Raw genomic sequence first — 27,931 nt, 5'->3', positions numbered from 1 at the left:
AGCCCGTCTCCTGTCGCCACAGTTCCCCTGGCAGTGGGGTTCCAAGCAGCCAGGCTGGCGCCCGGGCGGCAGGCGGCACGGCTAGTGGCGTGGGCCGCCCCAAAGTCTCCTGAGCCCGCTGCATGGAAGCAGACCCCCGAGCCCGCTGCTGACGAGCAGCCGTCCGTTCCCGAGTTCCCCGAGCCCGCTGCTGACGAGCAGCCGTCCGTTCCCGAGTTCTCCGAGCCCGCTGCTGACGAGCAGCCGTCCGTTCCCGAGTTCCCCGAGCCCGCTGCTGACGAGCAGCCGTCCGTTCCCGAGTTCCCCGAGCCCGCTGCTGACGAGCAGCCGTCCGTTCCCGAGTTCCCCGAGCCCGCTGCTGACGAGCAGCCGTCCGTTCCCGAGTTCCCCGAGCCCGCTGCTGACGAGCAGCCGTCCGTTCCCGAGTTCCCCGAGCCCGCTGCTGACGAGCAGCCGCCCGTTCCCGAGTTCCTCGAGCCCGCTGCTGACGAGCAGCCGCCTGTCCCCGAGCTCCCCGAGCCCGCTGCCGGCGCTCCAGGGCCCTCTGCCGGCCGTGCTGCCGGCGCTCCAGGGCCCTCTGCCGGCCGTCCTGCCGGCGCTCCAGGGCCCTCTGCCGGCCGTCCTGCCGGCGCTCCAGGGCCCTCTGCCGGCCGTCCTGCCGGCGCTCCAGGGCCCTCTGCCGGCCGTCCTGCCGGCGCTCCAGGGCCCTCTGCCGGCCGTCCTGCCGGCGCTCCAGGGCCCTCTGCCGGCCGTCCTGCCGGCGCTCCAGGGCCCTCTGCCGGCCGTCCTGCCGGCGCTCCAGGGTCTGCTCGCTTCCTGTGCCGGCGGAGGAGACCGCCGGACCCGCCTCTACTCGCTTCCTGTGCCGGCGGAGGAGACCGCCGGACCCGCCTCTACGTTTCCTGTGCCGGCGGAGGAGACCGCCGGACCCGCCTCTACGTCTCCGTTTCCTGCGCCGGAGACGCCGCCCACCGCGGTCCAGGCTCCGCCTCTGGTGCCGTGGGCGGCCCCCGGACTGGTTTTCCCTGTTCTGGACTGACCCTCCTTCCGTCGCCCCTCCACCCGCCCTGTTGGGTTGTTTTTGGTTTTGTGTTTGGACTTTTTCTGTTGGGCGTCTGGCAGCCGCCCCTTGAGGAGGGGGTACTGTTATGTTCCGTGTTTCTGTATGTTTATTTTTGAGTTCTCTGTGTTCAGTCCTGTGTTCCTGTGAGTCTCTGTCCTGTCCTCCCTGTTGATTGCTCCCCAGGTGTGTCTCATTCCCCTGATTACCCCGTGTGTATTTAAACCCACCTGTTGTCTGTGTTCCTCGTCGGATCCTTGTCTTTGTTTGTCTTTGTTGGTCACACGCTGTATTGCTCTCCGGTCGTACTGCTAGTCCTAGATTGTGTTTTGCTTGCATGTTAGTTCCGTTAATCTGTTGCTACCGGCATCTTAGCTGAGCGCTAGTCTGTTTGCCGTGCTGCCTGTACCTGGACTACTCCAAGCATTATCTTCATCATCACCATAACCTGGGTCTCAGCGTCTCTCCTCACCACCAACACCCCCACTTCTTGACAAAAACAAAGATCACAATTACCTGATGGACCCCCCCCCCTCCCCCCCGCCACCCTCCCGGGATTTACGCCTAAGTTGCTCATGTGAGACTGGGCTTTTAATAAAAATGCAAGTCCAAAATGTTATCATTGTCACTTTAAAAGTTTAAATTAGATTATGATGAGATTTTTTTTTACCCAGTCAGTCAAAATGACAGACAACAAAAAGTCTAGCGCAGCAACTGCAACATAGAAACTTGATTGTGAAAAATATTGTAAAATCATGTTAGTCCTTTAAATTTGAAATTATTAAGTTTCTTATTAGGAAAGACACCACATATGACTACATGTAAAATTGTGGTTGTGACAGGATGAAAGATGAATAAAAAACTTTAAAGAGGTGTAAATCCTACAGTGGTGTTTTCTGACTCCACACTTGTACTACAGCTCAATTTAAAGCTGCTGTGAAGGTGGAACCCAGACCCCCAGAGGACAGCTTTTGCTTAGAAAACCAGTCGCAACTGGATGCTGACGTTCTGGGTTCATAGACCAAATATTTTGTCTTTATATTAATAATTTTGTTTTCCATGTTCACATAATTGCACAGAAATCAGATCTGTTTTTTCAAAGTCACCTCAAGGCAGTTTACTTTAAAACTATTTGACCAAATTCAGTCAAGTCGTCTGCAGTCATTTCATTCTAACACAGCTGAGCCAAAGGATCTGCTGTGGCCGTGATGGAGAGCAGCTTCAGTTCTCATGCTTTTGGTTAGATTGATCTCTGACTGGTTGCTCTCTGGATGTCTACTCAGGTTTATTCCTCCATTTGCTTTCACGTCTGGTTCCATTCTGGTAAATTATTGAATGGCTCTGTTCCACACTATTACCAGAGTCAACAGGACTCTACAGGAACAGTATTGTTATTTTAATTTATTTTTATTCCTGCATTCATTCGCAGAGTTGTGATTTGAGACAATATTTTGGTTCAGCGATTATGAGAGAAACGATCTGAAATGATCTTTGAGTCACAAACCAAAAAAAGAAGAATAGATAAAAGAAAACAGGCAAAGGTGTTTGTAGTTTCAGAGCTGCAACTGCTTGGACTGATCTTGGGTTGAGCCGTCCCTCAGAGGGGGGCGGCAGACGCTGTTGCTCCGACACAGAGACGCACAGCCATGGCTGATGGAAACCTAACGAGGCAGTCTGCTTGTTAGCTGCTAATTGAGCGGTCAGAGCCAAGACTGGAGTGCGCCATCTGTTTGTCACAGAGGAACATCTTGTCGCTTCACGCCCATCAGTGAGCCCCCTTCTCTCTCTGTGGTGTGATATTAATAGCTCATGCCCAGAGAGAAAAATCAAGAAAGAAACTTAAGTAAAGTGATGAAGGGAGGAGGGTCAATAAAAGGTCTACAGAGGAGGATTCTGATACATTTAAACCCAATAGGAAGCAGCCTGGCAATGACACCATAAATATATTTTCTAAAAATAACTTTTTTTCAAATTTTTGTCATTTTTGTAACTTTTATTTTCAATGTACTTGAAGCTAATGTTGTAAAGCTGTTTGTATTATTGCATTTCTCAACATTTTCCTTGCTATGCCAGTGTTCTGGTTATGATGTGTGTTCTGCAGCCTAGTGCATTTCCTTCTCTTCTTGTGCAGATTGCTTTTTCATATAAAAGGTGTTTAATATGTTCCATAGCAAAAGAACGCTGATCTTTATTTCAGTGTCACTCTTTACCAAAGCTTTGGGTGGTCAGTCCAGAGAGGCTCGACAGATCCCTGGTCTCTGCCAACACCAGACCTGTTTTTGTCATTTTGGTGAATTGGTTGTGAAAAATCGGGGTAGATATGATTAGTCTGAATGGAAACATGACAAAAGCTGCTCAGCAATTATAAGACCGCTTTGTTTGCTCTAATTCCAAATAAGGCCTTTCTGTTGATGATTGAGTAGGAAGAAAGTCATTTTCAGCAAGTTATTTTATAATAAAGTGTAAATAAATATTTATTTTTTGAATGACCTCCCCTCTGTTATCTCCTGGAAGACAATCAGAGCCCAACTTGTTCTAACAGTAATAAGTAAATGTAAATCTACCAGAGATGTGAATGATTCTGTGCTGATATGTGTGTGTGTAGGTGTGTGTTCTCAGCGTCTGCAGACTAAGCAGATTACCTGCCAAGTTTCCCATGAAGGTTTTATCATCCAAAAGAACATGTATGAAAACCGACTGACAATATGAACATAGATATTTCTTTTTAGCTTTCAGGATGTGTCTTAATATTGTAATGTCTGGTTGAGTTTTGGTCTTCAGAAGGAACCAACTGTTCTGAAGGTGAAACAGTTTCTCTGCTGCTCATCTTCCTTCCTGGGTCACCGGTCGCTTGGCACTGAGCTGCGGCTGTCAGCCAGAGGGAGCTCACTGTGTGTGTGTGTGTGCGTGTGCGTGTGTGTGTGTGTGTGTGCGTGTGTGTGTGTGCGTGCGTGCGCGTTTGTTTGTAATACCTTGTGGGGACGATTTTTCTGACATATACTACGTTGTGGGGACCAATCGCTGTTTTTGGGTCAGGGGTCAGATTTAGGGCTAAGGTATGAATTGAGTTTTGGTTGGTTAGGGTTAGGGTTAGGTATGTGATGGTTAGGGTTAGGAAAAGGGTAAAGGTCAGGTTTAGGCTGTAGAAATGAATGGAAGTCAATGGAAAGTCCCCACAAAGATAGCAAAACAAACATGTGTGTGTGTGTGTGTGTGTGTGTGTGTGTGTGTGTGTGTGTGTGGAACCAGCTCAGTGGAGGTGCTAATTTGTTAATGTTTTTCAGTGCAGAATCTTAATTAGTGTTGCAAGCTTCATGCCTAATTTAGTGATTACACACCAGATAAATGAACTAATGTAAATCTCAGGATCTTCAAATTGTTCCACACCTTTCAACCTGACACATTACATATTCTTCATAAACCTATAGAGAAACTGTTACGTCAACCTCTTAAACCTTGATCCATCTTATTTGTTTCATAATCTAAGAGGTTTTTTTCTGTCTACAGTCCATATACTAGTTGACTCTGTCCATTAGTATTTGGACAGAGTCAACTTTTTTCACATTTTGGTTATGTACAATACATTTTAAATGATATAATTCAGATTAAGTGCAGACTTCCAGCTTTAACTCAGTAGGTTGAACTAAAACTTGCATAAAAATGTGAGGAACTAAATGTTTTTCAACACAATCACTTCATCTCAGGGCGTCAAAAGTTTTCTCTCCAACCAGCTCGTAGGACAACTGCACATCCTCCACTACATGGTTTTCAAAAAGAGGCTATATTATTGGAGTTCAATTGATCAGTGTAAGCCCCGCCCATTGGCTTTGATCTCTGGTTTTGACTGATAAAATGATTTCATAATGATGCTGCAGGAACGGGAACAATGAATCTACATTTATTTAATTATCTGCATTGACTTGTTTAAGTTTGCATTTTAATGATTTAATGAGATATTTAATACATTGTTTGCTAAACAAATTAAACAATTATTTATTTATTTGCATATTTAATCAAAGATCTAAGGATGTATTTATTTAATTTTGTCTTTTAACTCTGTACTATATTTCCTCATATATTGTGCAATCTTTTAGTTCAACCCACTGAATCAAAGCTGAAGGTCTGCAGTTCAGCTGCATCTGAGTTGCTTTATTTCAAATCCATTGTGGTAATATACAGAACTCTGTCCAAATATTTATGGTAGTTTATGTAGCAGCAGGTTAATTGTCATGCTTGTCCTCAGGGCTGGTTCAGTCCCGGCCAGGTGTTTGTCCTGGATGAGTACTGCGCTCGGTACGGGGTTCGAGGTTGCCACCGCCACCTGAGCTACCTGAAGGATCTCATGGACTACGCCGAGAACAGCGTGCTGGTTGACCCCATGCTGCTGCATTACAGCTATGCTTTCTGTGCCTCACATATCCATGGAAACAGGTAAACAAGCATTATCATGATGAAATAACTTTGGTCAGGGTGTTGTCTACCACATCAGAGACAAACATTTGATTCCTAGCTACCCCAAGTATGTGGGACGTCCTGCTGCTGTCCTAATGTTTTCAGTTTTTGCTGGATGGCCCAGGGCTACTTTGAGTTGGTTAAGAAAAAAAAAACTGAGCAAGTAATGATCATATGTGAGGTTCTTCAAAGCTCCACTCTTTGGTTTCTCTCAACATTTCACTTCTATCTAATGGGTGTTAGAAAATGATTGTGGTTAGTTAAGTACAAGTTGATTATTCATACTGAGGACTGTTTGCCTGAGGTCAGTAACTACTGATGTCACAAGGTGACATCTTTGTTCAAAAGGAAAAGTGCTGAGTTCAATGTGACAACATTAACACCACAACTTGGACTGCAATGTAGATTAGCTAATTATAAGTACCATTCATTCAGGCTCTTCATGCCATTAACATGACAATAAAGACAATTATTATTATTGTCACATTATGTTGGTTGAAGTTTTTTATGGAAGCATTAGGACCAAAAAATCAGATCTATTCTTATATCAAGAATTTGGTCGAAACTAGTTATATTTACTCAATTACATTTACTTGAGTAATGTTTTAGAAAAATGTACTTTTAGGAGGATTTTTACTACGCTTCACTTTCTACTTTTACTTGAGTAACTATCTATTCTTACATGAGTAAAATTTCTGGATTCTCTACCCACTGAATGAAGAACAAACATGTTTTAACCAAAAATTCACTAGACACAGTTATGTTCTGTTTTCTGGGTTTAGTCCTGTTCCTGTCCTGTCTTCCCTGTTGATTGTCCCCAGGTGTGTCTAGTTACCTGATTACCCTCCCTGTGTATTTAAGCCCACCTGTTGTCTTTGTCTCTTGTCGAGTCCTCGTCTTTGTCAGTCTGTTAGCCCTCCAGTAGGACTGTGTGGTCCTGGTGGGTTTAGCTCTGTGATCAGTCCTTTGTTTCTGTTGCTACCGGTTTTAGCTTTGCTTATGTTCTCTGCTGTGCCGCCTGAACTGGACTGTTTTGAGCTGCTGTCTATTAAACCAATCATCATCATCACCTCTCAATCTGGGTCCTGCCTGCGTTCACTCTCGCTGCCTCCACCTCAACTCATGACAGACACACACCTGCAGTTTTTGTTAAAATTTCATAAGTTTTATGTTGAAAGAAACTGATTTGGAAAAAAAAATATTTTGCCTGACTATTTTTTTGTTATATGAATTATTGTCATTTTGATCCTTAACATACCAAAATTTCCACTTTACTTTATACTGTAATTTTTACATATTGAATGATTGATCAGTTCCTCAGTATTTGAGTAAACCTTTTACCAAATATGTTTTTCTTTTGAGTTATTCTTGGATGGCTACTTTTTACTTTTACTTGAATAAAAATATATTGAAGTAGTGCTACTCTTACTTGGGTTCTCCGCCCATCACTGCATATATCATGAGTTTTTATTTTGGCTTATCTGTCATCTCTAACCCTAACCCTCTCTCTTTTACGTTCAACACATAAAAATACATAATAAGATTTTAGGACTTTTTTAGCTGTATGTTTATCAGAAGTCAAAGTGTCACCATGACATTCATCAACTTGATCACATATTTTATGTTGCCCTATAACATGCAGCCTTATTGTTCAGTCAAAATGCAAAGGTGCTGTAGGGAGGTTTTACAGTAGCACGTTTCCATCCAAGTGAGGGAAGTTTGGGTAACACTGAAAACCTGCATATTGAATATAAAGTAACATATAGTTTTGAACTGGACTGAAATCAAGTTAAGTAGCTGAGATTCTACTAATCAAGACCTTATTTAAGTCTAAAACTTAAAAAAAAATTCTTTGCTGTGAATTGGACTACAAGTCTGTGTTTAAATTAAAGTCCCCACAGTTCTGATGTCATGTGTGGTTTGCATTCAAAGCTATGATGTAATTTCACCAATTGCTCACAGGAACTTTATTGGTTCACCAATAAAGTTAATTAGGCCCTGTTAACATGGAGCAGGTTTTCAGTGAAACCGCAACGTCTGAGTTGAGATCCAGCCTCTCTTTTACCCTCCAGGTCTCAGAGTAGATCTTTTCTGTATGGAATGTCCCTGGTAGAGGTGCGATGTACTCCGCAGGTGTGAAAGCACACATCTACAGGACTCAAGGCTGCAGAGTTTGCTCAACGCATTCATGGGCAGACAACAACAAAACCAATCATGGACTGCATTATGAGCTGCTTGACTCGTTCAGTTTGACTCATCCTCTCATACGGATTATACGTGTGTCATAGAGATGAACTTTGTGTTTAATACAGATACCACAGTGACCTGTGAGGTCAAAGTGATTTGACGACATACTAAAACCACAGTGCCATCTAGTGCCCTGGCATGACAACTACAGGTGTCTTGGCAGTCGTCTAAACAGTGATGATGTGTTTTGAACGTTGAACTGTTCCCAAAATACTGTCATTTTACAGCCAGCATGTGAGCACAGCCTGACTTTAGACTTCTGTTTATATGATGGCAAAATACAACATAAGCCGCAGTAATGAATAAAATCAGTTCTTAGAAGAACTTTACTTTTAAAACGTGCATGGTAGCTCTAATATTAACAAAGAGCCCAGTACAAAGTTACACTGGTTGCTTTTCACATTGTTTAACATCATTTCTTCTGCTTGAATCTCCTCTTCGCTTCCTGCCCCCCTCTGCTCTTAACAAGCAGGTAATTACTGATATCTGTGCTTTCTCTCTTTGTTGACTCATTTAGTCAATTAGAAAGTGTAATGATTAGCTTCTTCAGTTAATCATCAGATATTACCCGACGCGGGGCGGGAGGGATTACTGGAACTGGCTTTTTGTCAGTCGGAGCTCTAATTTGAATAAATGTTCATTCAGGACTCGCCTGAGTGGGTGTAGAAGGGGGGCAAAGAGATTTTGGATTGCTGGCAGGCGAAATGGTGGCAAGAAAAAAGAATTAATTGTAGAAATGCAAAACTCCCTGGAGGGTTCTTTAGAGAGGAGAAACAGAATGAACCACTGAAGAAAACTTGTCAAATGCATTCAGGCAATATTATACTGTACTTAACTTGTGTGTAATTTCTGTTTGGTTCCAAAACTTAGTAGCCATCATGATTAATTGTTAATAATTTCAATTAGCTTTGTAGTAAGTAATATTCACATCAGTGTAGATACAAAAACCTTTTTACAGTTTTAATAGTGACAACAGTGCAGCTCACTGGTTCTGAACCGAGGAGAAATTTAGTCTCATTTAAGAAGTTAGGCTATATTTAGCAAGTAGATTACAGTTATAGCTACCGATACACTGATGCCCCTAACAGTTATTTAAATGACCAAAATTTAGCTCCATCTTCACTGGTCAGTTTACTAACCAGTAGTTGATTGGGTTGAAAGTCCAGATGGTGCTAAACTTTCTCCGTAATGTATCAGGACACATGTAAAAACTGGTACCAGTGGGACAGTCCTGTTCAACTTCTGTAATTTCCATACTATAAGCTGCTACTTTCTTCAGATACTTTGAAGACTGCAGTGCGGTGAATATCCGACTTCTTACCAAGAAAAGGTGGGCTGCTGTGTGACGAAGAGATAGATCAAAGTGTTATTGAGAGCGACAACCATAGAGAGACTGAGGAAGAGTGTGTGAGACCAGGGATGCACAAAAACCCTCACTGCATCTGGCTCGCACAAACACAGCCACATCCCCAGATCGCCTCATGCTGGCGGTGCACAAAGCCAGCACAATGCGCCCGGCCCACACAAATGCAGGCCACATGCATGTCGTGGACATGGCCCACAGAACCCGCAATGTGGCTCCTGACGCTCAGTTCCTCACCCACATAAACAGCAAATCTGACTCACATGAAGCCCAGCACACACACAGTGCTATGGCTTATTTGTTAGAAATTCCTGTAAATAATAAAAAAGCCTTCCTGTGTGAAGGAAACTCTTTCCTGCTGGTTCCGTGGCTCAGGTCCTGAGTCCAGAGGAGGACGAGGTGAAGTGGCAACATTTGCTTCATGTCTACTGTTTGTAGTAAACGTTTCAACAAGATCTAGTAGAACAGTGAGTCTGCTGGCAGGAAGGACTGCTTTAAAGCTCCTGCCTTCTTTAAGGATGCAGCAGAATGGAACTGAGAGAGTTCTGCAGGTCAGCAGCAGCTTCATGGAGGGACACACATCCATCAGACACAGCAGAGTGGGATCATCAAGTTTCATCAAGTTTATTTGTATAGCATATTTCAGCAACTAGACAGTTCAAAGTGTTTTGCTTGATAAAAACAAAAATCAACAATTGAAACATTACATTTTTCCTAGTGGCATCATTACACATAATAATGTTTCATTTATTATGGTCCAACAGAAAACCAGGTGGGTTTTTAGTCTAGATTTAAAGAATATTAGTGTTTCAACTGTTTTGCAATTTTCTGGAAGTTTGATCCAGATTTGTGATGCATAGAAGCTGAATGCTGCTTCTCAATGTTTGTTTCTGGTTCTGGGGATGCAGAGCAGAACCAGAACCAGAAAACCTGAGAGGTCTGGAAGGTTGGTCTAACCACAGCAGATTTTAATGCATTGTGGTTCTAAGCTGTTCAGTGACTTATAAACTAACAGCAGTATTTTAAAGTCTATTCTCTCAGTGTGGAAGGACTTTAGAACTGGCTGATGTGCTCTCTCTTCCTGGTTTTAGTCAGAACACTAGCAGCAGCGTTTGGGATCAGCTGCAGCTGGAGGATTGACTTTTTTAGGCAGATCTGTGAGACACTGCTGCAGAAATCAATCAGACTTAAGATAAGCACATGGCTGAGTTTCTCTCAATCTTGCTGAGATATTGGTGATTTAAATCTGGAAATGTTCCTCTGGCCATAGAAGGCCAACTTTGTAACTGTCTTTATGTGACTCTGAACGTTCAGATTTGAGTCCACCTCCACACCGAGATTTGTTGTTCTCTATTTCTCAGCTGTAATAACTGAAGCTGTGTGTTGACTCTAGATGGTTCCTGTTTAGGTCCAAAGATAGTCATATCAGTTTTGTTTCTGTTCAGCTGGAGAAAGTTTTGGCACATCCACACAGTTATCTGTTCAGCACTTGAATGGGTTCAGAGTCACCTGTTGACATGGTAATGTAGAGATGTGTATCATTTGCATAATTATGGTAACTAATCTTATCTCCTGTTATAACCTGAGCCAGTGGGAGCATACAGATATTGAATAAGAGGGGTCCTAGGATTGAACTTTGAGGTACCCCACATGTGACTTCTCTATGCTTCAATGAGAAGTTACCTATTGAAACAAAGAAATCCCTAGATGTTGGGTCTAGGGCCGGAAAGTCCTATCCAATATTGACATATTACTGCTGTTTCAGTAATATGTCATTGTCAACAGTGTCAAAGATCCAACAGAACCACCACTGTGAATGCTAAGAGTGTAGCAGCAGCATACATGTTCCCAATGCTAATGTCAGCATAAACTGGCCACATTTCCAAAGACGTTCCATGAATGATCAGGGAGGCCGATATGTTTGTTTTTTCTCAAAGTTAGTGGGTGTGGCTTATGTTCAGGTGTGCTTAATAATCCAGAAGTTACAGTAACTAGACTAAGACAACATACTTTACTTACTTACATTCAACGTTCACACCACAGACTGTTGCTCAACAACCTGCTTCCAAAATTGAAAATCCAAATGAAAACTATACAAATTTCTCTGATGACCTTTTTCTGTAATCATTTGTTCCTTTTGTTCCTCAGTTTGGGACGACTGAAAGGTTTTATTTCACAGTGCGCAGAACTAGTTCTATGTTCTTTACTCATTCTTTTAAATCTCGTTTTATGAACAAATCAAAAAGACAGAAACTTTACTGTCATGATCTCTGTGATGGAACCCATACCGGAAATGCCTTTTTGTAGGCCTTCTGCTTTAATGTTGTCCTTATTAAGCAAAAGGTCATAACACATTTGTGTTTGCACTTCATTTTGTTCCTTCATTTATGTATTTATGCACTTATTTCCTGTATCAGCTAGTTACTACAGGAAGTGTTTTTTTTATTTAACTTGTTTTTACTGTTTTGTCGTTTGGTCAGCATCAGGGTTTGTTTTTGGACGGAGGTGGTGGAGATGGTTATTTTATTACTTACCATTAGACACAACTGTCACGCTTCTTGGTTGTCTGAAGGGAGACTCCACTGATAAATATTAGTTTATTAAAGGTTGTTGTTTGAAAGCATGAAGAGTTTGGAGCTGATCAGCTGGATGTGATGTGTGGAGTGAGCGTTCTGCAGGGTGGAGGTTTGATGAGGTGGCTGCATTTGAACTGGAACCAGGGTTAAAGGAGCATTACAGGAGCCAGGAGAAGCTGCTCTCCTCCCTCTCACATGTCAAGTCAGATCTTCTGTTTTCTGGACCGTCCACAGCACACAGACACAGGATGTGACAGGGGTTTAACCTCCCCCAGCCCTGCACACATCAACCCGCTGCATCCACAGAGGTGATTGGGAGGAGGAAAGTGACACATAAGATCACCTGCCACTCAGCTTCTCCTCCTTTCTGCACCTCCTAAGGTGAAGTGGCATCCACACCCAGCACTGTGCCACAGCATACACCGAGCCTCGCTGCTGATGGCTCCAATCAGCTGCCATCTGCAACAAACAGCCAAAGGGTTTGATGGAACCCGCAGGAGGAAACGGTTCTTATCATTTACACTCCAGCAGCACCCAATGTAAACACACCAGCAGAAGTCTGCATAGATGCTGACTGTCAGGCTGACAGCCCCCCAGCCCCCACCCAGAGTCCCCCGAGCTGCTTGCTGACAGCAGCCTCGCCTACAACATGATCGCTTCATTTAGCAGCAACAATGTGTCTGATCCTCAACAAGCTGTCGCTCCCCACTCTGCCGTGAGAGCTAACAAACCAAACACTGCACTGTGCCGTGTTCCTCTGAGCTCCGGCCGCTCTGCCTCTGGCTTTCTGCCAGCCGGCTCCCTCAGATATTTATTTTCTGATGTAATTCGATTGCTGGGAGGTGAAGGCTGCTTCTCATTTGGGGCACAAATTGAGTTTCATGTATCATTTTGAAAGCTCATGATGAACTCATTTTTTTCATGGACAACTGTTCGTCTTCCAACCAATTTGTTGGAGAAGCCGCCGCCACACCTTGATGAGGAGGGTTCTCTAAGCTTTTGTTTTTATTCCTTCTTTGTCTGGGTTTCCATGGCTTCTTGGAAAACTTCATAAAATGACTTGTCAAACCTTTTTTAAATGTGATTGCTTGACTTGTTTTGTTCTTGACAACATTTAATCACTTATCATTAAAAACTCAATGAGGCTTTCCATTCCATGAGGATTTAGTCAGAAAAAACATTGCTGTAGTTTATTATTTACAACAAAAATAACAGAAAAATACAAATAAGAAATGAAAACTGTCTACATTTTCTGTTTTTAATCTCGGTGAAATTATCATTGGTCGATGATTCATTTTTTCCCCTGAAGTTTCTGTTGCTGGCATCACTTTCCAAGCTAAACTGATAAATATGAAGCAGCATTTGGCTGTTAGCATGTGTGGGTGAGGACTGGTCCAAGCAAACAGTATGCTGGGAAACATCCTCTTGGAAAGTGGATCCACAGTTCAGTTATGTATTTACATTAGATGTGTGGTGTATGATGTTGGATCCATTAAAAGTGAATTTTAACAATTTGAACAGATTTTGCTACATTAGCTTAAACAATCACTTTGAATCTGTTCTGATTTAGAATGAGGGAGGGCTGTAAAACAGATCAGTCAGTTCTCAGTTTTACATCCGAACCAGGGCCTCCTCATTTGAGGAACGGGAATAACTGGGATTACTGGACAGCTGGCTTTAACTGGGGACCCGGACCCAGGGCCCAGGACCCAGGACCCAGGACCCAGGACCCAGGGCCCAGGACCCAGGGCCCAGGACCCAGGACCCAGGGCCCAGGACCCAGGGCCCAGGACCCAGGACCCAGGGCCCAGGGCCCAGGACCCGATGCCGAGACTGGAGTCAGGGTCAGACCTACATCTACCAAGCTCTTCTCACTGATTGCACACCTATCATGTTTTTATTTGTCAGTCACATGGTGGGTGGGGGTGGACGGGTGGGTATTGCAGAGCGAATAAAGCTCCTTCCACATGAAAACCAGAATACACACTCACACTTATCCTCTTGGGATTAAGCAGCACTTGTTAAATATGCTCAGGGAGTGGTAAGGCACTGACAGATTTTGAGAACAACAGATTTTATAATATGTCCTAACAGGTGTGTGCAAAAAATCTCTGCTCTCATTATTGAATAAATGAAGAGGAATGATGAAGGTGGTCTCACACAGTCACCCATCCAAACACACGCTTTACAGGCCTAATTTGTTGCATTTTGCTAGATGTATTTCAGAAATATGTTTTAATGAATAGCCAATTACATCATTGTTCTCAAAGCTGAAATACTTTCTGTATATATTAGTTTCTTTACTGTTCCACTGAAAGTGATAATCTTATTCAGCTTTGCATTTTATCTGGATTTCTTTTCAGCTAAATTTCCATTGTTTGTAATTCAATGTATAATCACAAACCTCTAATGTATATTTTTCCTGACAGATGCACAGATTGTTTTGGCAGAATCAGATTTAAACACAGCAAGTACATTTATAGATAAGTAAAACAATTTTTCATGGCTATGTTGCAGCAACACTGCTGTGTTCTGCAGCATAAAGCTAAAGACTAAATGTGTTATTGCCATGTTTGGATGGATGAAGAATCTCCTGAATTCATGTGACTGTGTCCCAAACTTTCTGCTGCTTTTTTTTATCCTGCTATTAGTTTCGACTTTGGCTAGTTGGGAACACATGAACAGAAGCTGAGCACTGTTGTTGGTACTCAAGGCGCCATGGTCAGAGGCTGAACCACTGAAGGCTTTTATAAGAACAACTCATTAAAAGACAACCTCTGTGCGTCTCCCCTCCGGCAGCCGCGAGTGCCGTTTAGAGAGGCTGCTTTTCTCTTTCAGCCACGTAGAGAAAGCCCAGAAAGTCAAGGCTGGTTGCTCTGAGTACTGATTGCATTTTTTCCCTTTTTCACCAGAGTGCCTATTCAGACGAAGGCAAGAGGGGAACGGAGGATTTAAAAACATTAATGAAGCATTCAACTAACATTTTTTCCCTTCTTCTCTTGCTGCCAGCCAGATGGGTTGTGAGGAACGAGATGAGTCGGAGATGCTCCTTGTTTGATTGGTTGACTCTGAGGTCATGCTGGAATGTGTAGCAGCTTGATTGGTTTGTTTGGCGAAAACAAGCTATTCCGACTTGTAAGAAAGAGAATGAAAGTGAAGGCAAAGACGGACCCTGAGCTGTTTGAAATCATTTTCATTATTCCTGTAATCTTTTCTGACTGTGTCTTTTGCTTCTTGATGTTTCAAGCGCCGTGTCTGTTTTGCTCAGGATGCTCAGCACATCAAAGGCAGTCTGAATGTATAACATCCTCACATAACTCATAATTTAGTGTTACATAGTCTGCTAACACAAATGAAAACTGGCAGGTATGTCCGGCATATATTAATACAGGATTTTGAGTTTACACACATTGATTTTTTTAAATAGAAAATACAGATAAAATACAACAGGAGTCAAGTCAAACCAAAGAAACATAAAGATATTTCTGTCATGATGTAAAGATTTATTCCTGTAATTTTTTTGTATTAAAACACATATTTATTTTTTATTTTGCCAATGACAATAATCCCCCCCAACATTTTGTGTGCTGTGTATTTGTGAAGCAGAATAAATTACCAGACTTGAAGACAAGTACTCTGTTATTCTGTAAGTGATCAACAGTTAGGACATATACTCACCGGCCACTTGAGTGGCAGTTGGACATTAATGCATATGGCGAATCAGCCAATCACATGACAGCAACTCAATGCATTTAGGCATGTAGACATGGCCAGAAAGAGGAAGAAAGGTGATTTAAGGTGATGGCACCAACGACCATTACATGGTCTGAGTATTTCAGAAACTGATGATCTACTGGGATTTTCACGCACAGCCATGTCTAAGTTTTTACTGAGAATGGTCCAAAAAAAGAGAAAATATCCAGTGAGCGGCAGTTCTATGGGAGCAAATGCCTTGTTGATGCCAGAGGTCAGAGGAGAATGCCCTGACTGGTTTGAGCTGATAGATCTGTGACAGTAGCTGAAATAACCACTCGTTACAACCGAGGTATGCAGAAGAGCATCTCTGGATGTGCAACACGTCGAACCTTAAGGCAGATGGGCTACAGCAGCAGAAGACCACACCGGGTCCCACTCCTATCAGCTAAGAACAGGAAACTGAGGCTACAATTCACACAGGCTCACCAGAATTGGACAATAGAAGATTGGAAAAATGTTGCCCGATTTGATGAGTCTCGATTTCTGCTATGACATTCGGATGGTAGCATCAGAATTTGGCGTCAACAACATGAAAGCATGGATCCATCCTGCCTTGTATCAACGGCTCAGGCTGCTGGTGGTGGTGCAGTGGTGGGGGGGATATTCTCCTGGCACACTTTGGGCCCATTAGTCACAGCCTACCTGAGTATTGTTGCTGACCATGTCCTTCCCTTTATGACCACACTGTACACATCTTTTGATGGCTACATCCAGCAGGATAACGAGCCATGTCATAAAGCGCCAGTCATCTCAGACTGGTTTCTTGAACACGACAATGAGTTCACTGAACTCGAATGGCCTCCACAGTCACCAGATCTCAATCCAATAGAAAACCTTTGGGATGTGATGGAATGTGCATCATGGATGTGCAGCCGACACATCTGCAGCAACTGATGCCATCTTTTCAATATGAACCCGACTCTCTGAGGAATGTTTTCAGTATCTTGATGAATCTATGCCACAATGGGTAAAGGCAGTTCTGTAGACAAAAGGGGACCCAACTCGTGAAAGATTAGCAAGGTGTACCTAATAAAGCAGCCAGCGAGTGAATTAAGATGAGGGTTGATAATCATGATTTTTTATTTGTTTATGTAGTTAAACTTGATATTATACAGGACCGAGGATGCTCAGAAAATGGCTCTGCCTTTGTGTTTGTAAGACAGTGCTTTGAGTTGAAGTGATTCGAAAACCAAAACTGCAGCAGCGTATGAGACTCAGAACCATTCTGAAGAATTACTGCACGTCTCAATCCAGCATCAGAAGATGTGAACGATTGTTCATGCCTGACATATTCACACTGATGCAAACATTCATGTCACTGTCATATTCATGACCACATGAGTTATTTCTGAGGTTCAGTTCTGTTGCAGGTCTGGACTTCAACGTCTTCATTTTGATTAATTCATTTTCACATGTTGCAAATGCTGCTTCATGTTAAAAATTTTAATGCAGTTAATCACTTTTTTTATACATACAAAAGCCCCAAGTCAAAACCTGCATGCTTCTGGTGCACCCATAAATCTGATTCAGATTCAATTCAAATTGGTAATATTGGTAGAATTTAACAAGCAACATTGATTTTTGTTAAAGTAGGGTTAATTTTGCTTCAAAAAATAATCTGAAGGGATGCAGAAGGTTGTGCTAAAGGGAGTTAGCCTATTAGCAATGCTTTCATACCTAAACATGTGACTCATCAATCAAGTTTATTTGTATAGCATATTTCAGCAACTAGACAGTTCAAAGTGTTTTGCTTGATAAAAACAAAAATCAACAATTGAAACATTACATTTTTCCTAGTGGCATCATTACACATAATAATGTTTCATTTATTATGGTCCAACAGAAAACCAGGTGGGTTTTTAGTCTAGATTTAAAGAATATTAGTGTTTCAACTGTTTTGCAATTTTCTGGAAGTTTGATCCAGATTTGTGATGCATAGAAGCTGAATGCTGCTTCTCAATGTTTGTTTCTGGTTCTGGGGATGCAGAGCAGAACCAGAACCAGAAAACCTGAGAGGTCTGGAAGGTTGGTCTAACCACAGCAGATTTTAATGCATTGTGGTTCTAAGCTGTTCAGTGACTTATAAACTAACAGCAGTATTTTAAAGTCTATTCTCTCAGTGTGGAAGGACTTTAGAACTGGCTGATGTGCTCTCTCTTCCTGGTTTTAGTCAGAACACTAGCAGCAGCGTTTGGGATCAGCTGCAGCTGGAGGATTGACTTTTTTAGGCAGATCTGTAAGACACTGCTGCAGAAATCAATCAGACTTAAGATAAGCACATGGCTGAGTTTCTCTCAATCCATTGACACACTGTCCATCAGTGATGTTAGGTGAGCCAGAGTCCCCTGTCTCTCACCACCTGCAGTAGGTCAAAGGCCATCCATGCTAGGAGCTGAGCTCATCTAACCACTTCCTCTCAGCTGTAGAGAAGCTGCTGCTCCAACAGACAACACCATGAAGATGGCTGATATAGTTAAGGAGGTCTGCAGGAGCGCCCCCTGCAGTCCAGAAGGTCTCAGCTTTCCTAGCAACATGAACAAAGTAAGAATTAGAAACTCAAAACAGCAGAGAATCAGAGTGAACAATAGTTTGTAAACTTGCTTGTCTAATTTGTTCACTCTAGGTTGAGGTGAACTATTGGTTCACTTTGTAATATTAATTTTGCACATTTTCTTTTAAAGGAACACATGACATGATTGGTATTTTTTGACTATTTCTTTACTGATTTTTAACATTATTCAAATGTTGTTTTTTTGCATAAGACAAAATATTGATGAGGAATCACCTCATTATAATTTGCCTCCATGCTAGGCTGATGGTGGCAGATTCAGCTCATAGTGTGCTGTTTGTCTTCTCAGGCCTGATGGGACGGGGACAGTGACTGTGGAGGAGAAGGAGCAGTTTGAGGCTGTCAGACATCGTCTCATTGTGCTATTGGAGAACCAGATAACACACTTCAGGTATGAACATTCACACGACAGAAACAAGGTTGTAGTTCTTTCTAAAAAGATTTTCTGAGAGCAGGAAAATTTCCACAATTTTAAGGGACATGTGTTTGAACTATGACATGCACAAAATTGTGGTGGCAGCATATGAGGGTCCCAGGTGCAGTATGGGGGAGCAGGGGAGCTGTGGGGTTTGCCACTGTGCTGAAAATTTTAATCAGGAGTGCTGAAAATCACACTTGGGAGTGGTAACTTTGTGCTAGCATGGTCCAATCTTTAATCAGATAGCTCCATCCTGAAAGCTGAAGAAAGTGCTGCTGTGAGAAGATGCTGCTGATCCACACAGCATGGTGGGGACACAGGGTAGCTTCTCAGGGAATAACAGACATGACAGGGAAAACAAAAACTATTTAGCAATCACTAAAAGCTTAGCAGGGCATGATTGTTTGCATACTGAAGGAGGTTTTCCATTTTCTAAGGGTTTTTGAAGGTCAGAAAGTCCTTATACGGTATAAAACAACTCTACTCTGAAAAATGTCATATGCATTTACTGTTCAGGATGTTTGTTAAACCTTCAGACCTTTGGTTTTAACCTTTCATGTTTGCACTGCAGTCTATACTGTAGTTGGGTATGCAGTATAGACATTCTTTACATAGAAATATTTTCCATACAACACAATTCTGGAAAAAGTGTGTCTGACCTGAAAAACTATATAGAAGAAATGTAAATCAGTTACACTAAGTAAATGTAAGTGCAGTAAATAAATGATGTTTACATCATAATACATAACACAAAAAATCATGATGAACCTAAAACGTCAAAACAAGCAACAAAATTTACATTTCATGAAATTTTAACCTAAAACTGTCAGACAGGAGCTCGTTCATCACAATGTTAAAACGGACAAACACACAGTGGAGTTTATACTTATGGTCTGAGCTTGAGCCACAACCAACCTGAACCTGACCTGAAATTTGAGCCTGGTCGGACCAGAATTATTTGCATGTTAGTTCAGTCACGTTGGGCTTTAGCTTCTGTGATGCATCTAATAAGCCTGGAATACATCCAGCATGGAGAAAACCAAACAGAATGCACAATATAAAGTTGAGTTAATCAACTTATTACAGTGTAACTAGAGGAGTAGATAGTTTAACCTGTTGAGGAAGTAACAAAAAGTTGATAGGGTGCAGACGTTAATTAGACTGCAACAAGCACAGTGCACTGCATCCGCACATGGCTCTGTTCTGCTCTGCTTGAGCAGCAGCAATGGGAGGCTTTTTATCACACATCCCAGAAGATTTGCACTTTATTCACCCTGCAGCTACAATAAGCAACAAGATGGAGCTGGGAGACCTTACGCAGAAGCTAAACCCAGAAGTTACACTGATCATTTTACCCTTATGGAGTCTTAAGAGATGGAGTCATTCCAACCTGTGCGCGGTTCAGTGAGGTTCTATTGACCCCACATTCACTTTTATGTTTTTTTTATGTGTGTGTGATTTCAGGAACTGAGGGTTTGACGGGACACCCCTTTGTTTCCCGCTGTCCGACTGTGACATCTGCAGCGCTCCATCTCAGTGTCGCTTTCAGACTGTGGGAGGGTTAAATGGTGTTCTAAAAGTAAAAGCGAAACAAAATAATACATGTGGTTTAATTGGGGCCTGAGCATCTAATTAAAGTTAATTAGTAGGGTCAGACCAGGCCCAGACACATTGCTTATGGGCTCTGGAATGGGTCGTTTTGGATTTATTTATTTTTTAGGCCCAATCTAAACTCTACTCTGCAGCCCTGACTTGTCTCTTCAGATGGTTTTTCAGCAATCCACACCTTAGGACATGAAACCAAAATAACTGAAATGGCACTTTTAGAGACATGTTTGGATTGCCAGGTAATAATGACCCAAATGTTGAGCTGAATAGAGGATAGGGCCTATGACTAATGACTACATATGAGACAAAATTACCCAATTTGTGGCTGTGTTAGTATGATTGTTCTGACCATTTATAAGTCTGTTTATTCCAATCAAGTTCAGAACTGGAGAAGCCTTTTGGGTAAGAGTTTAAATGTTTTCAGGAAACAGGAGAAGAAGCCCAGTTTTCTTCTACTGAGTCATTGAGGATGTCAGATACTGATTTTGAACAAGGTTACCATGGCTGAAAAAGTAGAAAAAATTTGTAGTAAGCAAATTTCACAAAATTGACAGCATCCTACTAGGCTGGGCTTGTAAGATCAATCTTTTATTTTGCAAATGTTACCAGAAGCAGCTAGGTGCTGGGTTCCATACACCTTTAAGCAATTGCAAGTCCTGGCAATGTACCTTGATATCAATAAATGTCTCATTCCTAATTCTGGTACTTTATACTTCATGTCATTACAGGCACTTTTAAAACCATTGGAGTAGTTAAAATTAGCAGGCATAGAGATTTTTATTATTATTTGTAAGTTTGTATTTGTCTTCTATGTTTCAAATTTCAAAAAACACTGCAGAAGAAAAACAAACTTTGTCCTCTGAGGAAAACTACCTAAAACTTTTAAAATGACCCTCCCGTTGACATAAAGCAGTGGGGGTATTTTATCCCCATCAGCGGCACACAACAGGTGCAGGAGATTCATGTTCAGTGGCTGTTGAGACCTCCTAGCATCTGTGTGACCATTCAGCACCGCCATCACTGTGTGAACTCATTGTGAGTGTGGTGTGAAAGCAACAGCCCCAAGACCTTGAGCAACACTCATCTGAATGGACCTGTGCCATTAAATATTCTGAAGCTTAGCACTTTAAACACTTCATGCCTCAGAGGGGCCCTCCATCTGGCCCTGGGGCAGAAAGGAGGGGCCAGTTGAGGGCCTGGGGGGTTTATCAGCGGGAGTCATTACTAACTCACCTCAGCAAGAGGCTAATAGTGGTAAACAATGGCCGAGACAGTGTTGGGATTAGGCTAATGTCCTCCCAGACAAAAGCAGGAGTTCCTCAGTTTGGTTTTGATTAGATGGAGCACAAAATAATTGAAATGAAATCTTAATTACAGCTTATAATCTTTATTGCCTTTAATTCATATCACTGTTTATACCCCCATTAGATGGTAGTCTACTGATTACATGATTACATATGTTCTCAATTTGCCAACCTTTGCATTGAAAGAAATTAATGACAGAGGATTTTCTATTCTGGTCCTACTCACACTCAAAAAAATGAACTTAGGGGGTTATTAGATTAATAAAAGAATATCATGTACTTTTAACACAATAATTTCATGTTTTAAACAAAAACGTGATAAAATCATGTTGAACAAACAAGAAATTCATCAACTTAACGTTTATGAAATTGAATCATGTTGAGATAACACGATTCATTATAGTCAGACTGATCTTGTGCTGGAGGCGACGAGCGAGATCACGGCAGATCCCGCGAGATCATGGGAAATCACACGAGGCCCTGCGAGATGATTGTTTTTCATGCCAGGAAAACGCCAGCTGCAGTTTAGAGAATACTAAATTTTCCTGGCAGGATTGTGCACATATCAGTGTTGCTATGTACACTGAAAGAAATAACTCTTTGGATTAACATAAAAAAAATCATGGAAAGATTTTCCACCTGATTACTTTGCTTTATTTCAGCACTATGTAATTCTGTTACTTCAATTTAAAGAAAATGTGTTGGCTCAACTTAATTTATTAAGGTTATTCCAATTTAAAGCAAATGTGTTGGCTCAACTTAACTTTTGTGGTTGATTCAACTTATTTACTTTAGTTGGACCCAATGTAATTTAATAGAACCAGACCAACTAATTTGCAATGTTTTGGACCAAATTGACTTTACTTGATTAAGATGAATGCAAATTTAGTTGAAACCAACTTATTTAACAGTGATACCTTCACACTATGTAATTGATGTACTCATGTCAGTGGCTAACATGTGTTAACATCACATGAAGAGATGGTTAGCTGGTAATTAATCAGCGTTTTTCTAACATTTGCACCATTTCCTGCTTGCTCCATGCTTGTGTCAAAGCACAACTGAATTGAAGTGGTTATTGCATTTATAAAAAATAACATGTTTAACAGAATTATTTTATGTTTCAAAGGCAAATATGACAAAATCACGTCAAATAAACATAAAATTCAACAACCTAGCGTTAATAAAATGTATTCAAGTTGAGACAACGTGATTCAATTTAGTCAGACTAATCTCCCGCCGAAGAGGGTCTAGCGAGACCCGGAGATCACGCGAGACACTGGCGAGATTACGGAAGATCACGCGAGATGCTAGCGAAATTATGGAAGATCACGCGAGATGCTAGCGAAATTACGGAAGATCACGCGAGATGCTAGCGAGATCACGCGAGATCTTGTGTCTGGGAAAACTTCAAACTGTTCTTTCAAGAGAAGCGGGAAGATTCCTGATTTGGATCTGCTTAATTTGAAAAAGGTAAGATTCAGTCTATTTTCATCCGTCTAAATCAAAATAAAAATCGAAATAAAAAGATGCAAATTAAAATCATCAGACTTTTTTAAAAAAACATTTTTTTCTATGTTTGGTCACGTTTCTATGTAATTGATGTACTCAAATCATGCTAACATCACATGAAGCAGTGTAAGGGTCACAAAGCTGCTGTCAAGACAAAAAACGGACCCCATAAATGTTACAGTTTTGCTCCTCCTCAGGTTGTTAAAACTCCCTGGAAAAAAGTTGGACTGATGTAAATTCAGCATCTGGTGCCATACAAACTCTGAAGTCTGAGGTTTAGTGGATTTTAAACACTGGGGCCAAACATAAGTCTATTTAAATGTTTTTTTATTATTATTATTATTTCATTTCAGTACTGTTATTATGTAGGTAAATGCAGAGTGGACATTGGATGCACACACACTTTTGTGGCTTTCTATCGTAATACAGATTCTTAATTTATTAATAATAAAAAGTATTAAATTTGAGTCAGAGGAACCTGCGGAGGCCTTTGCTGTTAGAGCTTTAAATGTGCTTGCAATGTCCACATAAATGTCCACCTGCTAACTATGGATTTCTAGTATTGTTTTCTGGCTGAAACACTCAGAGGATTGTCCATTATTCCTATTAGTCCATGAACAGACTTGAGCTTTCTTTTTTTTAAATGCATATATTCCTCTGGTCTAAAGATGTATTTTGTTATTGTACTTGTTTTTCCCCAAATAATTGTAGTTCAAAAACAATTTTTAAGTTTATCGGTTTAATTTTGAAATGTTGAGGTTTTTGTTTAGATTTTTATGTTTTATATTTTTATTGCTTTCTACCATGTTCAAGTCACCACTGTTCTGCAATACATGCTTGCATGTGCCCAGTGGTTATATTCAGTTTCAGAACAGCTGAAACACTGGGTGCCTTTAAATCTCAACTTAAAACCCACCTGTTTAGAGTTGCTTAGCTAAATTAGGCTTAGTGCGGTTTTAATGTCTTCAATGTTTTTAATGTTTTTGACTTTACTTTTTATCTGTTTCACTGTATATTAAATGTTGCATGACTCTGTGTTTCTGTTTTTAATTATGTAAAGCACTTTGAAATGCCTTTCTGCTGAAATGTGCTGTACAAATACAATTTGATTGATTGATTCATGATGCATTCAAGAGACTTGTACTAAAAGTTTGAATGTTCAGATACAACTCTGCTCAGGGTGAATTACATATTTTAATGTTTGAAAATCTGATCTCTTTCAGAACATCACCTGTCTGTTATCCACCTACATAAGCTCTGGTGAAGGGGCTCATCGGCCATCAAGTTTTAGATTGCAGTGGCTAATGATAAGTTTTGCCAGATCTAAAATGACTGAATCTAGAGTTAGAGCGATTATAAGGGTTCAGCTGAACTTGTATTTGGCAAGTCAGTTTTATTTGTCTTTATTTGCGTGGGGATGTGGAACTGTAAGGACTGTTGTCTCTCTCTGTCTAGTAGATATGAGCTGCTATCAGCCCTATGCTAGCTACAGATTAGTACAGAGCAAGGGGGAAGAAGGATGAGCAGCAACATGAGATTGGGATTGACCGCACTAAAACTCTCCTGCCACTGACTGGTTGTTTCTAGCACTGGGAGAAGGCAGAGGAAATAGATTTTTCACAGTATATCCCCCTATACTGAACCCTTGTTTCAGACATAAATATTTCTTAGGTGACAGCTTCAGTTAGAAGTTTAAATAAAATGTTAAACTTAATTTTAGTCATGGCATAATGAAAGGAGAATAACAATTTTAAAGATCTTTCAAATAGGCTGCAAGCCACTGATCACTTTCGTTGTGACTTCATTTGAATTTAAGTTTTCAAGTGTGTGACCCTATAGTATACTGCTGGATTTTGGCGGTTGTTCTCATTGTTTTCTGATCTGCATATTTAGGAAAACACGGCTGAAGTCAGACGAGGGTGCATCCTAAAAGGTCTGTGTGCGTACCTGGATGAAGATCCAGAGAAGCTGGAGAAAGAGTACATGGTATGTTAATTTATCTTTGTGTCCACAAAAGAGGTGATAATAGTTGGAGTTAATTGGACTTCCTGTGAATTACCAATAAATTTAAAGTAAGAGATGATCATTAAAACTCTTCTTTTTTTTTCACTTGGGTACATTCAATTTTAATTTGACTTTTGAGATGCTTTTAGATTTCTCCAACAGAAAAGGATAATCATTAGTAAGATTGATATAATTACAGTTATTGTTAAGTGGGTTTAAAATGAGGATTTTTAGGTGAGTTAAACTCCACAAAAAGATCTTTGGCCTGTTTTATTTAGCCTTTTTTTCTAACAGCATTGTTTCATATGCAGACAAAAATATGAACCAACTTTACCTAAGATGTTAGTACTGATCTATTTGGAAATAACTACCACACATAGTCATGACATTTCCTCCATCCAGGAAATAAGACAGGTTCTTCATGTATAAGATGTTTGGTTTGTGTACAGAGTCAGGGCTTTGTTTGCACATAAGTAGGACTGGTTTAGAATGGCAGTCTGTGTGGTGGATCCTCAGACTATCATTTCAATTGAGGAGAACAGGCCATGGAATATGGGGCCTATTTGGGATTCATCCCTTCTCTTCATGTTTTTCCATATGAGACAATATACCGTATTTTCCGCACCACAAGGTGCACCGCATTATAAGACGATTTTTGTGAAAATGTAGAAAATATGGTACCTTTTCTAAATGGAAAATCTTACCACTGGACTCACAATTAACACAGACAGATCTTTGATGGACCTTAGCTGTTGGTGAGTCAGCCAAATAAGTGTAAAGTTATTTTTTTATTTAATGAGATGTGAAATCTCTCCCCCCCAAAACCCCACCCTTGTTCCCATCATCAAGGTGCACAAATGGCCGAGACCGTCTGTGGAATCTTCGTTATTCGACCGGAGAGTGCAGAGCCTGGCGATGCCATTGAGGATGTTGGGATTGTCCTGGACGGGGTGGAAGTGATGAACAACTTGAGCAATCTATCTTTACATGTTTTTCCAAAGACCGCAGTCGAAAACTAAATTTTAACTGTTACAGTTCGCAAAGTTGAGCGAATTTACTGACACTTTTTATGTTGTTAAGAATTTGATCTATGCTAAACACAGCCCAGTTTTTTTCTGGAAAAACAAAACTGACCTTTTGTTGTTTATTTCAACTTTCAACTCAGCTGTTTTTTGTGCTGTGTAAAAAGAAAATGGATAACAATTTTGAAAATACAGTTCATGTTGTACTTTTTCTCATTGTTGAGTGTTCTTTCGTCTTTCAGTGTGGTCTTAAAACACTTCATTTAATAGCACTTAAGAAAATGTCTTTGATTTAACATAATTCAATCATGGAAAGATTTTCCACACGATTATATAGCTTTCTTTCAGCATGAAGCATGTTTGTTCAGCTAACTTAATTTTCATGAGTTGGATCAACTTAATTAAGTAGTGTGAAGTTATCAGTGTAAAATTAGTTAGGCTGGCTCTATTAAATTACATTGGGTCCAACTAAAGTAAATAAGTTGAATCAACCACAAAAATTAAGTTGAACCAACACATTTCCTTTAAATTGGAATAACCTTAATAAATTAAGTTGAGCCAACACATTTCCTTTAAATCGGAGTAACAAAATTACATAGTGCTGAAACAAAGCAAAGTAATCAGGTGGAAAATCTTTCCATGATTTTTTTATGTTAATCCAAAGAGTTATTTTTTTCAGTGCACATGGCTTCCTAACTATTTTTATGGCATGTTTTATGGAAACTTTTGAACATCATTCCCTTCATTTGTAGGATCTTTAATCAAGAGATTTTCTACATGTGGAGCTTCTGCAGACAACTTGAAATGCTCCCCTCCTGCCCCAGGTTTGACTGGGATCCTTTGCATTCTGGGTTCAACAGGTTGGCTAAGAAAGCCAACCTGTTAAACCTTGTTGCAAACCTCTGCAGAGGAGGTAAAGGTGTTAAAATAAATGGGTGTGCTATTCATTTGTGTAATCCAATACTTCTGCCAAAATAGTGTTTATGTAAGGGTTGCACAGCATATTATGACAAAATCCATCCATCCATTTTCTTACACCCTTGTCCCTTAGTGGGGTCGGGAGGGTTGCTGGTGCCGATCTCCAGCTGACGTTCCGGGCGAGAGGCGGGGTTGACAAAATCAGTGTCTTCATTAAAATTGTTTTATAAATGAACACTGGGAATGCAATATTTGTTCTGTTGTCATGAATCTACACTTTGCATACCAGTAGGCTCCTCAGCCTGTTGGATGGAGTCTTACTGTAGTAGATGACCACATGTGACTCAGACAATTGTGTGCAAGACAAAGTCAAAGTTGAAGAAAATGGTCTCTTGTAATGTATTTAAGCTTGGACTAATATTAAGCTGTATTTCAGTACTATTTTTACTTTTATTATGAGTATTTGCGTTGTGTGATTTTCCTTCCTTTATTGTCGATATTGCATTTTATTTGGGTTTTGATTGTCAGCTTACTGCTCTCAGTCTTGCTCAGGATGCTGTTAAAAAATGTTTGTCATTTCAATGAGACATACCTGCCATAAAGGCTACATACAAGACAATGACAATCACATATTAGTGGAAGCAATGATATCACAATCCAGTTATCCAATATTTTTCAGCACCGCTCAGTATTTACTGAAGCTGAGGGCAAAGTGTGGAGAAAAGTCTGTGATTGCTCTTGAATTAACATTATCAGCTAAAACATACAGGAAAATACAAGAATTTAGTTAGTATTTTTGTGACATTTTTCCAAAACAATTATTTACTGTGAGACAAAGTGTTGGTTGTCATGTTGCTTTTTTTTCTTTAGCTGCAGTGACTACTGTTACAAGCAGCAGAGAAAACGTCACATTTAGAGTTTGTCAAATAGCCGAGTTCAGGTCTGACCCTCACAAACAATTCATGGATGCCAAAAAACTGCATGATATACTTGAAAACTTTGGTCTGACTTAACATGTCAAACAGGCAACACTCAATCAAGGAAGCATTCTGGATTTGACCATCAATAAGGGTGTGAACCCGTTTGATCATTTCTTTATCTGTGAAAGTTCAGTCTCCATTG

General features: G+C 40.8%; 1 protein-coding gene and 1 long non-coding RNA gene across 5 annotated transcripts in view; both read left to right on the top strand.

The window, feature by feature from the left end:
* cadps2 (Ca++-dependent secretion activator 2) overlaps positions 1-27,931 on the top strand; it is a 240,977-nt gene that overhangs the window by 122,085 nt on the left and 90,961 nt on the right. For all 4 annotated transcript variants that reach the window (XM_088006677.1, XM_088006678.1, XM_088006675.1 and 1 more), the window contains exons 13-14: positions 5,304-5,491; positions 18,313-18,414. In XM_088006677.1, the coding sequence (XP_087862803.1) occupies positions 5,304-5,491; positions 18,313-18,414 (290 nt within the window). The remainder of the gene's footprint in view (positions 1-5,303; positions 5,492-18,312; positions 18,415-27,931) is intronic.
* On the top strand, positions 24,506-26,102 carry LOC148159548 (uncharacterized). Its single transcript, XR_015763120.1, has 2 exons — positions 24,506-24,851; positions 25,719-26,102. It is a non-coding gene; the product is annotated as an uncharacterized LOC148159548 (long non-coding RNA).

This window comes from Poecilia mexicana, unplaced genomic scaffold (genome assembly GCF_051168715.1).
Source record: "Poecilia mexicana isolate PSO_F unplaced genomic scaffold, ASM5116871v1 scaffold_6, whole genome shotgun sequence".
Classification (NCBI taxonomy): Eukaryota; Metazoa; Chordata; class Actinopteri; order Cyprinodontiformes; family Poeciliidae; genus Poecilia; species Poecilia mexicana.
Note: the sequence above shows the minus strand (reverse complement) of the source record. Positions and strands in the feature narration are given on the sequence as shown.